This window comes from Callithrix jacchus, chromosome 13 (assembly GCF_049354715.1).
Source record: "Callithrix jacchus isolate 240 chromosome 13, calJac240_pri, whole genome shotgun sequence".
Lineage (NCBI taxonomy): Eukaryota > Metazoa > Chordata > Mammalia > Primates > Cebidae > Callithrix > Callithrix jacchus.
The window spans coordinates 11,195,798-11,210,506 of record NC_133514.1 but is presented as its reverse complement, the minus strand read 5'-3'; the positions used below and the strand labels follow the sequence as shown (position 1 = coordinate 11,210,506).

The 14,709-nt window shown below is 43.2% G+C and overlaps 1 protein-coding gene across 5 annotated transcripts in view; it reads right to left on the bottom strand.

Moving 5' to 3' along the window:
* The window catches only part of PINX1 (PIN2 (TERF1) interacting telomerase inhibitor 1), a 79,238-nt gene that overhangs the window by 59,753 nt on the left and 4,776 nt on the right, over window positions 1-14,709 (bottom strand). For all 5 annotated transcript variants that reach the window (XM_078347095.1, XM_078347094.1, XM_078347092.1 and 2 more), the window contains exons 2-4: window positions 13,956-14,065; window positions 11,592-11,684; window positions 10,399-10,477 (exon numbers count right to left, since the gene is read on the bottom strand). In XM_078347095.1, coding sequence (XP_078203221.1) covers window positions 10,399-10,477; window positions 11,592-11,684; window positions 13,956-13,988 — 205 coding nt within the window. In that variant the 5' untranslated portion in view covers window positions 13,989-14,065. The remainder of the gene's footprint in view (window positions 1-10,398; window positions 10,478-11,591; window positions 11,685-13,955; window positions 14,066-14,709) is intronic.

Below are 14,709 nucleotides of genomic sequence, written 5' to 3'. Positions count from 1 at the left end.
TACCGCAAGAAAGAGGTCCATCTACAAAACGTACCATACAACTCCATTCACAGAACATTCTAGACATGACAAAACGACAGAGGACAGATGAATGGTTTCCAGGGGACAGGGATGAAGGTATTAACACAAACACAAAGCACGAGGGTGCTGTGCCGTGGTGGCCAATCCTGTACCTTCACTGTCGTGGTTGCTGCATGAATCTACACTCGAGATAAAATTGCACAGAACCATAGCCCATGCACAAATGAATGGAGACCAAAAAAATAATGAAAACTGGTTAAGGTTTGTGGTGCAGTTAACAATAACACCAAGTGTCCACCTCCTGGTTTTGAAAAGCCACAGCAATGTAAGGTGCCACCCCAGGAGGAGCAGGAAGAAAGGTATTCAGGACTCTTTGTACTATTTTGCAAACTCCTACAAGCCTATAATCATTTCAAAATAAAAAGTTATTTTAAAAAGTGAATAAAGGTATGATGGGTTAAATGACCATCTAAAAACAGATGAGAGATGGTGATGAGGTGACACGCGGCAGAGCAGCACCGGCTGTGAGCCGCCACCTCCAACGTCGGGGCCTCGGGAGGACCACTGGCAGGGCAAGAGGTGCAAGAACACACAGCTGAGGACAACATCTGAGTGGGAACTCCTCTGACAGAAGAGAAAATGTGAGCCAGGAAGTATCTCTTGCCTGAAGTATCAGAGCAAGCTGATCTGGGGTTAGAGTCAATTACAAAGTAGCTAGCTGCCTGCATCCTCTCACCTGTATCTATTTGAGTTCAGACAGAAGAGTGCCAAAGAAACATATCAGGGGTAGAAAGGAGACTAAATTTTCCTATAGTTTTAAGAACATTTAGCTATGAGATTAGAGAAAGTGGAAAAAAAGAAACGTTCACCCTAATACTGAGCACAACAAGCACGTGTCCATTCACTGGCATGTGACTGACTGGAGTCCCTCCCCGGGGTGTCTAACTTCACAGGCGAAACGGGAACCATACAGCAGGCTTGGAAAGAGAAGACAGACGTGCCACACTCAAAGCAACGCCCAGCGTGGGCTCATTATTTCAACAAACTGAAACATTCTTCTCTTCTGCAGCTACTTCCCAGGGACAACCTGGATTTTTTTCAAAGACATCTACCAGTAAAGTCTTGTCTTTTGCACTTCCTATGGCACATAAAATTTTCAATGCTGATGTTCTAATCACAAATCCCCGAATCAGCTGAAAGTAGCTCCTGCCGACCCCAAGCTTATGCGGGACTAGGCGCTGGACTGGAGGCTCTCCACGCATTCAGATTTCCTTCCCGCAGCCACTCCCTAAGAGAGCTGCTGTGATGTCTGAAGTCACTGCAGAGGAAGACACTGATAGGGCACAGCCAGGAAGGGGCCGCGATGGGAAGGCCAGGCAGACATGACTGAGAGGCCACATCCTGAACCACCACACTGCACCCCTCACAGAGCGGCTGTCGCCCTTCAGAGGATAGAACAATCACCTGGGAAGCCTCTGTCCCTTCTGAGTATGCAGATAGACTGAAGGATGCCTGAGCACGGACAGGCCTTGAGGAATTACTTTCTTTGTTCATGAGCACTGATTCCTGAAAGTGCTTGGAGTCAGGGGATGCACCACTCTGGCGTCCTTTCCCGTCTGCCCACTCCCACTTCATAAAAGAGAGGCACAACTTTCCACTAACCTGGATCAATGAGGGACAAGTGAAAACGCTGGTGTCAAGGCAGCTGGACCAGTCCCCACATTCCTACCACCAACACAGCTCATCAAGAGGTGCACTCCCAGAGATGTGCTTGTTTAACAAGCATTCATGAAAGTTTAAAACAGATCTGCTAATTTTACTAACTCTAATCTACTCCTCATGAGGCCAGGTGCAGTCCCAGCACCTTGGGAGGCCAAGGCAGGTGGATCACCAGGTCAGGGGTTCGAGAACAGCCTAACCAGCATGGTGAAACCCCCATCTCTACTAAAAATACAAAAATTAGCTGAGCTTGGTGGCAGGTGCCTGTAATCCCAGCTACTCAGGAGGCTGAAGCAGAAGAATCACTTGAACTCCAGAAGTGGAGGTTGCAGTGAGCCGAGAATGAGCCACTGCACTTCAGCTTGGGCAACAGAGCAAGACTCTCTCAAAAAAAAAAATTAAAAAAAAAATCTACTTATCATGATGACAACTTAATCCAACTTTTTTTTTTTCTTTTTTTACATTAAAGCCTTGGGTTATTAGAAATAAACCAAAAACTTAACATGTACTTGTTTTGCGGCAGAGAAATATAATATAGGTTGGTCAATTTTTTTAAAAAGTTTAAGCATAAAAACATAAAATACTGTGGGGTCTATGAAATGGAAATGCTATTTCGGAGAAAAGATATTATGAACTATAACATTTCTGACTTTCTGTTGTTGTTGTTGAGACAGGGTCTCACTCTGTTACCCAAGCTGGAGTGCAGTGGCGTGTCCGTTGCTCACGGCAGCCTCGACCTCCTGGGCTCAAGGAATTCTCCTGCCTCAGCTTCCCAAGTATCTGAAATCATATGCACACATCACTATGCCAGGCTAATTTTTTGACTCTTTGTAGAGATGGGGTCTCTACAATCCCAATGTGCTGGGATTACAGATGTCCAGCTCATTTCTACTAAAGCAGCATTTCTCCCCCACCCCCCCATACGGACTCTCACTCTGTCACCAAGGCTGGAGTGCAGTGGCGCGACCTTGGCTCACTACAACCTCTGCCTTCTGGGTTCAAGTGATTCTCCTATCTCAGCCTCCCGAGGAGCTAGGATTAGGATCAGGCACATACCCCCATGTCCAGATAATTTTTGTATTTTTAGTAGAGACAAGGTTTCACCATGTTGGCCAGGCTGGTCTCCAAACTCCTGACCTCAGGTGATCCACCCACCTCGGCCTCCCAAAGAGCTGGGATTACAGCCGTGAGCCACCTCGCCCAGCCAAAGCAGCACTTGTTGATGTATTTTAATGTTGATGACAGCGGGCATCAAGCTGCTATTGTGCTTACAATAGTATACTGCAGACATTTAGGACTGATGTCATGGTTTTATTTTTAAATGCCATGCAATGTTCACTGGACACATTTAAGAGTAATATAATGGTTTTATTTTAACATGTCAATATTTTCCAAAAGGCCAGAAATTATTTTCTTTACAACTATGTACCTGTGAATAAAAAAAAAATCCTAGATGCAAATCTAAACAGGGTACACTGTTTATCAAAACTCTCCTAGGAAATATGTGAGCAAAGCAAAAACTGAAAACACCTGCTGTAAAGCACCCTTTGCAGATCACAGGTGCCCTGCCTACTTCTAAAAATAACATTCTTTTGTGGAATACAAAATAACTATGTTCCTTACAATTCATTAAAACAAAATTACCCTGTCTCATTTAGTTATTCCCTGTCACATTCAACTTAGTGTTGAAGCAGCCTTAAGAGTTTTAGGAGATGCTCAGTAACTGTCATCATAGATTTTATCATCTGTGATTTTAAGTATTTAAGTGGCTCACTTCTGTAATGCCAGCACTTTGCGAGGCCAAGGCAGAAGTATCACTTGAGGCCAGGAGTTCAAGACCAGCCTGGTCAGCATGGCAAAACCTCATCTCTAAAGGATACAAAACTTAGACGGGTGTGGTGGCATGCGCCTATAATCCCAGCTATTCAGGAGGCTGGTGTGGGAGAATCCTTGGAACCCAGGAGGTGAAGGTCGCAGTGAGCTGAGATTGCCCCACTGCACTCCAGCCTGGGCGACAGAGCAAGGCTGTGTTAGGAAGGAAAGGAAGAAAGGGAAGGGAGGGAGGAAGGGAGGGAGTAATACGCTGGTGTGGTTTGGCTCTGTGTCCCCACCCAAATCTCACTTTGAACTGTAATCATCCTAAGGTGTTAAGGGCCAGACCAAATGGAGAGAGCTGAATCCCAGGGGCAGTTTTCCCTGTGACAGTGAGTTCGCAGGATATCTCATGGTTTTATAAGGAGCTTCTCCCTTCACTCAGCTCTCATGCTTCTTTCTTCCTGCCGCCCTGTGAAGGATGTGTTTGCTTCCACTTCCACCATTATTGTAAGTTTCCTGAGGCCTCCCAGACATGCTGATCTGAGTCAATTAAACCTCTTTCCATTATAAATTACCAGTCTTGGGTATGTCTTTATTAGCAGTGTGAGAACAGACTAATGCAGACACCAAACAGAGTACCAGGTCAACTCAGTATCCTTGTTAGGACTGACAGAAATGGGGATGCCTCTAAGAAAAGGCGAGACTCACATTTCTGTCTCTATGACTGTAGTGGTGGGCCTAAATGGCACCTCCAGTCTGACACTCTAATCATGTCATTGAACCTATTTAGGAAAAGTGACTGCATTTATACATGAGCAGACACTCATTAAGGTAGAGGCTGATGCCTGATATTCGAATCGCTTTACTTGCTACTATTTAATTAGTCTTCACCACAGCTTTAATATGACATCAATCGCACAGGCCATATTTCACCTTACGTCTACCGGAAAGGGGACCACGTAGTTCTTCACTATTATTGTGACAAATACCAAAACTCACACTACTTAAAATCTGCATAATTATAAAGCAACCCCCCGGGTAGCCACCTCCCAGGTTTGAGCCAGAATACCACCTGCATCTAGAAGCATCCAGCAACCCCGCACCCCTTCTCATTTTCTGCTCCTTCCTCCAAAAAGTTTCTCAACTCCATGCTACTGAAATTCAGGGCTGTTCCTTTGCGGAGGGGGTGGGAGGGCACAGCTGTCCCAGGCATCAGAGGATGTTCAGCCAAGTCCCTGGCTCAACAGCCCCCTACTCGCCAGATGCCAGTAACATCCCCCTTACTTGTGACAACCAAAAACGTCTTCAGACATTGCCAAATGTCCCAGGAGGGGCAAAACTGCGCTCCTAGGGGTACCCACTCTCCTAGGGGTAATCGTTATTTTGTGTTTTGAGGTAACCACTCCCCTTTTTTTTCATTTGTGTCTTAACCATTTCTTTTTCTGGTGGGGGCAGCAGGTGAAAAGGGAGTAACAGTCAGTGAAAATGCAAAAAATCAAAGTGTTCACAAATATCTGCGTAACAGCCAAGCAGGCCAGACGCTCCTCACAGGCCCTTGTCAATCCCGAACTTCGCGCCCATGGCAATCACTACTTTCACAGTGAAGCACTCGTCTGTTTTAAACACAGTTTTACCACCTATGTATGGCACTAAACATCAGGTCTGCCTGCTATTTGTAGCTTATGTAAGTGGAATCAGCTGGATGCATCTTTGTGTCCAAATTCTTTTGGTCAACATTAAGTCAAGGAGTCTTCTACACCAGAGGACACACAGCCTGTGGGGCAAATCCAGCACACCACCTTTTTTGTAAGAAACCTTTATGGAACATAGTCACATTTGCTGGTCTAAATCCTGTCTGTTGCTGTTTTCACACTCCAATAGCCAAGGTGAGTAGTTTTGCAGAGGATTTGTGGTCTGAAAAATATTTCTATCTGGCCTTTTCTTGGAAAAGTTTGCCAACCTGTTTTATAGTCTTGCATGCAACTATACTGCATTTACTAACCATTCTATTGTCAGGGAGCATCTGGCTTATTGCCAGTTTGGGGATACCACGAATAATGATCAGTGTCGTTGTGCACATCTCCCAGGACACCTGTGCACAGGCTTCTGTTGGACAGGGGTCAGGTCAGGGGTTACGCAGATCTTCAACTTTTGTAAATCATTCTAATCTGTTTCCAAACGGTCACACTAACTGACACTTCCACCAAACTCTGTAAGAATTCTACTATCCCACATTCCAGCAGAACATGACACTGCCAGTCTTCCTCATTCCAGTGGCACACAGTGGTATCACACGAGTTTTTACTTTGCATTTTCCTGATGATAATGGCTGTGTACCCTGCCACACGTTCACTGGCCGCCTGGATGTCTTCTCTTGTGAAATGCCTGTTAGACTCATGGTCACTTTTCTATCACATTGTCAATCGTTTTTTATGTATTGGCAGGGGTTCTTGATATATTCTGGATCTGAAACTTTTTCATTACACGTATTGAAAATACCTTCTGGCGGCTTCCAGTTAGTAACACTTCTTGATAAATAAAAATTCTTAATTTTAATATAGTTCAAGTTACCAAGCTTTTTCTTTATGAAGTGTTCTAATGCTTTATGACCTGTTTAAGAAGTCTTTTCCGGTTTCAAAGACATGTAGATATTCTTATTCTTTGTCATCATCTCCTAAAAGCTTTTTGTTAGGCCTATCACATTCTTGCTAATAAATATACATGGAATTGATTTTGTGTGTGGTATGAAGGTGGGGTCAAGTTTGAGTTTTTTCTGAGGAGAGTTAACTGCCAAGGGTGGGACCAGTTAACAGTCCCAAAACCATTCATTTACTGAAAAGACCATCTACTTCCCACACTGTGGTGCTACGCAGTCTATCTTTATGCCAAAACTACACTTACTTCAGTTGCTATAGTAGCTTTATAATAAATCTTGATATCTGGCCTTCTATAATTTCTGTCAATAATGTTTTACATTTTTTCAGGGAGAGGTTTTAAAGATCTCTTGCTAGATCTATTAAAAGAATCTGATGTCTTTTACCCTAAAAGATATAATAATATGTCATTTTATTTAATTTTTCATTTAAAATGCTAAATAATTTAAATAATATCATTTTATTTATTTGTTTGTTTATTTATTTATTTATTTTCGAGACAGAGTTTCGCTTTTGTTACCCAGGCTGGAGTGCAATGGCACGATCTTGGCTCACTGCAACCTCCGCCTCCTGGGTTCAGGCAATTCTCCTGCCTCAGCCTCCTGAGTAGCTGGGACTACAGGCATGTGCCACCATGCCCAGCTAATTTTTTGTATTTAGTAGAGACGGGGTTTCACCATGTTGACCAGGATGGTCTCAATCTCTTGACCTTGTGATCCACTTGCCTCGACCTCCCAAAGTGCTGGGATTACAGGCGTGAGCCACCATGCCCAGCCAGTATCATTTTATTTTAAACAATCTCATTATATTTTAAATTTTATTTTCTGTTCCTTTTAGGTATATGGAAAGAAAATTAATGTTTATATATTGACTTTGTATCCAGCAACTCTGCTAAATGTAGCAATTATAATAAGCCTGTGAGTTCCAGTCTACATACAATACACTCGTATCAATAAATAATGACAATTTTATTTATTTCTCCTTTTCTCAATAGATCCTCTTACCTTTTCTTTTTCTTCCCCTACTGCAGTTAAGATACTGAGGCAGTAAGGAAGGTCAGTTCCTAGTAGGCCAGAAATCTTACAGATTGGAGAAACTTTAAGGAGAGTAGATTTTACCCACTTTTACAGACAATGCAAGCAAAATATGGTAGAGGTAGATCTTGGGTTTGGTTTCCCAGCCTCAAAATAGAAGAGAACCAACCAAAAAAAAAAAGAAGCCTCAAGAGTGATAGAAACTATTAAAGATAAAACCAACCCTAGGGTGGGCATGGTGGCTCATGCCTGTATCACTCTGGGACGTCAAGGTGGGTGGATCATCTGAGGTCAGGAGATCAAGACCAGCCTGGTCAACATGGCAAAATCACACCTCTACTGAAAATATAAAAATTAGCTGGGCGTGGTAGTGGGTGCCTGTAATCCCAGCTATTCAGGAAGCTGAGGTAGGAGAATGGCTTGAACCTAGGAGGTGGAGATTGCAGTGAGCCAAGATCAAGTCAATGCGCTCCAGTCTGGACCACAGAGCAAGACTCCACCTCAAAAAAAAAAAAAAAAAAAAAGAGAGAGAGAGGGAGAGAGAAAATAAAACCCTAGATTCCTTATGAAGTCTTCCAGAGCACAGTAAATTTTCTGGCCATAATCGTGGCTTGTGGCTCTAGATTTGCTGGCCACATGATCAGGCCCTGCTTGCTTTTCTCAGATGTTGTAATGCATTTAGCTCTCACAACAACTTCAAGGATTATACTATTGCTTCCATTTGACCAAAGTGGAAATCGAGGTACAGTCATGTTCAGCAGTTTGCCCAAGGTCATACAAACGAAGAGCCACACCACGAGTAAAATCCAGGCAGTTTGACTGTGGTGTTTGTCTTAAACCACTATACTCTATTTCTGCTTTAGTCAAAATCTCCAAGTCTTATATAGTCATTTTTTTTTTTTTGAGATGGAGTTTCACTCTTACTGCCCTGGCTGGAGTGCAGTGGTGGAATCATGGCTCACTGCAACCTCTGCCTCCCGGGTTCAAGTGATTCTCCTGCCTCAGCCTCCCGCCTCCCAAGTAGCTGGGATTATAGGCGTGCACCACTGCGCCCGGCTAATTTTGTATTTTTAGCAGAGACAGCGTTTCTCAATGTTGATCAGGCTGGTCTGGAACTCCCAACCTCAGGTGATCACCCACCTCAACCTCCCAAAGTGCTGGCATTACAGGCATGAGCCACTGCAACAAGCCAAGCTTACATTCTTATCTGTATTTCTACTTAGTTCAACTGTGATCATAAATATAGAGATGCTTTTGTGTATAATTAGTAAGGAAGAGTGTCCTTGAACTTTTACTACTTCACAGATCCTGCCTTTCCTGAGTCACTCAATAGTTTCAGAAAGAATTTTCCTTATCTTTTTCTTCTGCTAGTAAATTATTGCCCTTTATGCTAGGACCACACACAAAACAGGATATTTCAAAATCATGATCCTATGGATAAGGAAAACTGTACAAGTTATATATTCCAACGAAAGTCCAATCTGGTTAGAAAAAATACCAACAAAGCACCTTTCCCTTCATGCTTGTGGGCTCACTTCTACACACAACACTGCAATAAACATTCCTGTGGTTAGATGTGTGCTGTGATTTTGCCACGGAATTACCGGCATATTCTGCTACCTCCAAGCAAGACTGTCTTATCCCCCTGTATATCCTCACACATAAACTGGTACCAAGCACACAGCTCAATAAATGTTTGCTGAACTCAAGTCTAATACTTTATTTCATCCACAACAAATATCTATCGATTATTCACTCAAGATACACATTATACACCAGAAATAGATTGTTTATCAATTAGAATGTTTATAAAAATGCTTGCAGATTACAACAAAATCCAATTAAAAATGAGCAAAGAACTTAAATAGACATTTCTCCAAAGAAGATACAAAAATGGCCAATAAGCAGATGAAAAGATGCTTAATATCAGTCCTTAAAGAAATGCAAATCCAAATCACGATGAGACATCATCTCAGACTCATTAGGATGGCTACTCTCAAACAGTAACAGATAATTATTGGTGAGGATATGGAGAAATTGGAACTCTTATGCACTGTTGATGCAGCCACTATAGAAAACAGAAACTAGTATGGCAGCTCCTCAAAAAATTAAAAATAGAATGACTAAATGATCCAGCAATCCACTCCCGGTTCTTAGCGAAAAGAAAGGAAATCGGCATGTTGAAGAGATACCTGCACTCCCATGCTCACTGAGGCACGGCAGCCAAGAAATGGAGTGAAGAAGTGTCCCCCAGCAGACGCACGCGACGCGTATACACAGTGGTATACTATTTAGCCTTACGACAGAATGAGAGGTTTTCACTTGAGGCAAAATGGACGTGCTTGGAGGACATTAAGTAAAATAAGCGAGGCACAGATAAGTATCACATATTCTCATTCACATGTGAAAGCTAAAAATGTTGAGCTCATAAAAGTAGATAGCAGAACAGTGGTTATTAGAGCTGGGTAAGGAGAAGGAGTAGGTGGCAATAGCTAAAGATTGGCTAATGGATATAAAAGTCCCACTAGATGGAGGAAAAAGCTCTGGTGTTCTATCACACTGTAGGTGACTACGGTAAATAATACGTTATATTTTCAAATAGCTAGAAGGACAGATTTTTTTTTTTTTTTTGAGATGGAGTTTCGTTCTTGTCACCCAGGCTGGAGTGCAATGGCGCGATCTCGGCTCACCGCAACCTCCACCTCCTGGGTTCAGGCAATTCTCCTGCCTCAGCCTCCTGAGTAGCTGGGACTACAGGCACGCGCCACCATGCCCAGCTAATTTTTTGTATTTTTAGTAGAGACGGGGTTTCACCATGTTGACCAGGATGGTCTCGATCTCTTGACCTCGTGATCCACCCGCCTCGGCCTCCCAAAGTGCTGGGATTACAGGCTTGAGCCACTGTGCCCGGCCGAAGAACAGATTTTAAATGTTCCCAACGCAAGGAAATAAAACATGTCTGAGTTGATGTATATGCTAATTACACTGATGAACACAACACGTGTACATTACAAATTGTGTACAGACATTGACATATCACACTGTACTCAATAAATATGTATAATTATGTATCAATTAAAAAATAAGAAAAGCAAAAAACAGAAAAACTGATAAACATATTTTCGTTGAGAGCTTAGGTCACCTGATTTCCCTACCTGAGGTTTCCTGCCCATGGCAAGTGTTCAGTTCAGCCAGAAGCTGGTTAAAATCATCCTGATGTGCAATCCAGTTGTCCTGAAAATACCAAAGAAATGAATGAGAGGTAAGTCTGTAGTTCACCTACACTGACTGAGACGATGATATTTTGGAATCAAGGCAATCCAGTGATTAGTAAGAAATTTTAAATGTTTCATCAAAATACTATTTGATAAATTTAAGTGGATTCAAGAAATAATATAGTTAAAATGCTCTTTATTCAGATCAATATCAAAAAGGGGCTCCTGGAAGCTTAAGGCTTGATTTCAAATGTGAATGACTTATCAATCGATAGCCAATTTATAGCAAATATGCAAGCTGTGTGCTAAATATTAAGGTAAAACACAATGAAATTACTATATTTTTCCTCACTAGGGGAAATTATAGTTCAAGGGACAAGAACCATGAGAGACACAGAAATGCTCCCCTTTGCTCAGTAGAAATTAAAATATTCTAATTACTTGCATCAACCCCAATTTAACAAAACTCTGAGGAAGGGGAGGAGGAAGAACCTCAAGTCCCCTGAATCAATGAGCACCCATTCGTAAGGTGGTTACCTAATAAGTTCATTATAGGAAAAATGAACCTGGCTTTTAGAAGAGAATGAAGATCTCCCAAACCAGTGGGAAGCAGGGTTTCAATGTAGGAATCTGCCTTACTCACATTCTTAAGTGTTTTTAAGAATACTTAAGGTAAAGGAATATGGAATAGGTTTACTGGGTAATGTTTCTTCTAAGAAAATAAGTGAATCTGTGTTATCTATCCTTCAACAACTACAGTTGAAATCAACCTCATGTAAACTCTTTCTTTAGTGGCTAAAAATTTTAGCTGCTCTAATCCACTACTCAGAGATACTGAACTAACCAAAGTAATTCAATTTACCTAAAGTAATTCTCCAGATTTCCTACCAGATTCTGTTGAATGCAAAAACTTAGGAACAAAACTTTCAGTTTAGATAAAACCACAGTAGGCCACTGATTCTGAATTACAGTACCACACACTGAAAGTGTCAGTGTTCAGGAGGAAATGTGAATGAAATGAAGTGTGGCACCAACAGTCAGACGAATCAATCAACTGACTGGATTAAAATGTTTACATCTACAAGACTGAAGTCAATTATGCAAGGACACCCAGGAGGCATGCTGCTGCTCACTTCGTTATTGATGGTGGCTCCGAGTCCCAGGTGGTTATTTTTCACTTGAACTTTAATATGATCTGTGGCTCCTTGCTCCTGAGCCCCTAAACCCTGTGGAGATTAAACACAGAGAATTAGAACACGCCGCTGGCTGACACTCAGAAGCAGAGCACTGCTACAAAACTCAGTCATGCACATGGCAGTTGTTCTGAGTTTATGATTCTCTCCATCAAACACGTTCACAAAACAACATGGGGGAGGACTCTTAAGTTCTCTGCATCAATTAACACTCATGGTAAGATTTTCCAGGTAAGGGGAGATCAAGTGCGAAGACCCTAAGGTGGGAAAAAAAATTCAGTGTACTGGGAAACCTCAGAGGCACCCGGGTGGCTTCTGCAGCAAATGAAGGAAATGGGATGGCAGAGGGGCTAGATCTCACATAACCTACAGGAGAAATTGGGATTTTATTTTAAATGGGATGGAAAACCATTGGTCTTTTTTTTTTTTTTTTGAGACGGAGTTTCGCACTTGTTACCCAGGCTGGAGTGCAATGGCGCGATCTTGGCTCACCGCAACCTCCGCCTCCTGGGTTCAGGCAATTCTCCGGCCTCAGCCTCCCGAGTAGCTGGGATTACAGGCACACGCCACCATGCCCAGCTAATTTTCTATATTTTTAGTAGAGACGGGGTTTCACCATGTTGACCGGGATGGTCTCGATCTGTTGACCTCGTGATCCACCCGTCTCGGCCTCCCAAAGTGCTGGGATTACAGGCTTGAGCCACCGACCACTGGTCTTTTAAGAATGACACAAGCTGCTTTCCATATCTTAAAAGATCATTCTGCTTGCTGTATAGCAAATGGGCCACAGGAGAAAAAGGAGGGAGGAAGGGAGACAGTTGAGTCTAAAGAGTCAATCGGTGCAAGTTACGACAGTGGCTGAAGCAGAGTGCTGCCTTGGCCAGAGAAGAATGATGACTGGGGATGGGAGGCGGAAGAAGGAAGATGGAGAAGGATGATGACTGGGGATGCGGGAGTGAAGGAGGAGGACAGAGAATAATGATGACTGGGGATGCAGGAGGGAAGAAGGAAGATGGAGAAGGATGATGACTGGGGATGCAGGAGGGAAGAAGGAGGACAGAGAATAATGATGACTGGGGATGCAGGAGGGAAGAGGGAGGACGGAGAAGGATGATGACTGGGGATGCAGGAGGGAAGAGGGAGGACGGAGAAGGATGATGACTGGGGATGCAGGAGGGAAGAGGGAGGACGGAGAAGGATGATGACTGGGGATGCAGGAGGGAAGAGGGAGGACGGAGAAGGATGATGACTGGGGATGCAGGAGGGAAGAGGGAGGACGGAGAAGGATGATGACTGGGGATGCGGGAGGGAAGAGGGAGGACGGAGAAGGATGATGACTGGGGATGCGGGAGGGAAGAGGGCGGAGGAACCAAGTAGGACTCTTAGGTTGGAACCAAGTAGGACTCTTAGGTTTCTGGCTTGTGTAAATGGCAGATGCTACCACGTATGAACAATGGGGAAAATATATTTGGGGGAATCAAGAGTTTTATAATAGAAATGATAGCCTTGAGATGATTACTCAAGTGGAAATATCAAGCAGGCTGCTGAATTTACAAATCTGGAGCTCAGAGGACAGAAATGGACTAGATATAGAAAAATGACAGTTCCCAGATTTCAGCTAATTCAGTGTGGCAAGGGAATGAACGAGATCACCAGAGCAGAAAAGGGGCCTGAGGTTGAGCCTCAAAGAGCTCTAACAATCAAAAGTCTACAGAAAAAAAGAGATGGCAACGAATTTAGGAACGGCGAGTGAAGTTCAAGGGAAGAGCAGATGAGACAATAGTGTTGTAGAGGCCACGACAAGTATTTCAAGGAGAGAGCAGTCAGTTACATGCAGCACTGCTGGGGAGTTAAGCAATGTGGCAACAAAACGAGGGCCCGCTGGATTTGGCTAATTCAAAGCATTAGATTTAAAGATCACCAAAGACCTCAACGAGAACCACTTAAGTGTGAAGATATCAGCAGAAGCTCTACTGGAGTCAAGAACAAACGGGAATGAGGAAAGGGAAAAAGTGTGCAGCCTGGTTATAAAGCGGCATAAAATGTAACTCTCTGATCGTTAATTATGACTCCGGGTGAGAGGCACTGTCTACGAGAGATGCTAATCACGGCAGCTTAAATAAAGGGTTGACATTTATGTTCAATCCTAATTTATCATCATAAGGTCACAACAATTTTTTATTTTGGATCAAAATCACTTACTGATCCAAAGCATAGATTTTTCCAGCCTCCTAAGAAGGAAGTTTCCCCTAATTTCTAATCCCTTTTCACAGCTCAGGCTTTTTCTGCTTTTCTCCAAAATACCTTTCCTTTAGACCACCCCATCTTCTCCAGCATCCTCTGGCCGAACCTGGAGTCGTCATTACTCCAGGCAGTGTTCTGAGGGTCCACAGCCCACTTCTGCTTCCGCCGACCTGTAAACGGAAAAGCATCTCGTCAGCAATGCACCACCTTTCAGACCTGCAAAATATCACACAGACCTACACATGCATAACTCTGCGTGTTTTATTATGTATGAAAAATACTGCATACATTATAATACAGAAATTAATTCAACACGTAATAGAAGGTTAACAGACTGGATCATTTATCCTGGTTTCCCCAATAAATGTAGATTCTAGACATACAAGTTGACTTTTTTTTTTTTTTTTGAGACGAAGTTTCGCTTTTGTTACCCAGGCTGGAGAGCAATGGCGCGATCTCGGCTCACCGCAACCTCTGCCTCCTGGGTTCAGGCAATTCTCCTGCCTCAGCCTCCTGAGTAGCTGGGATTACAGGCACACGCCACCATGCCCAGCTGATTTTTTGTATTTTTAGTAGAGACAGAGTTTCACCATGTTGACCAGGTTGGTCTCGATCTGCTGACCTCATGATCCACCTGCCTCGGCCTCCCAAAGTGCTGGGATTACAGGCTTGAGCCACTGCGCCCGGCCACAAGTTGACTTCTTAAGATTAAAATTGAAATGTTCCCTCCCTATGTGGCAAAGCAAATGCTCAATATCCTACAGCTGGGCCTTCCATACTCAGCCATCAGCACAAGTGAAAGCAGCTGTGGACA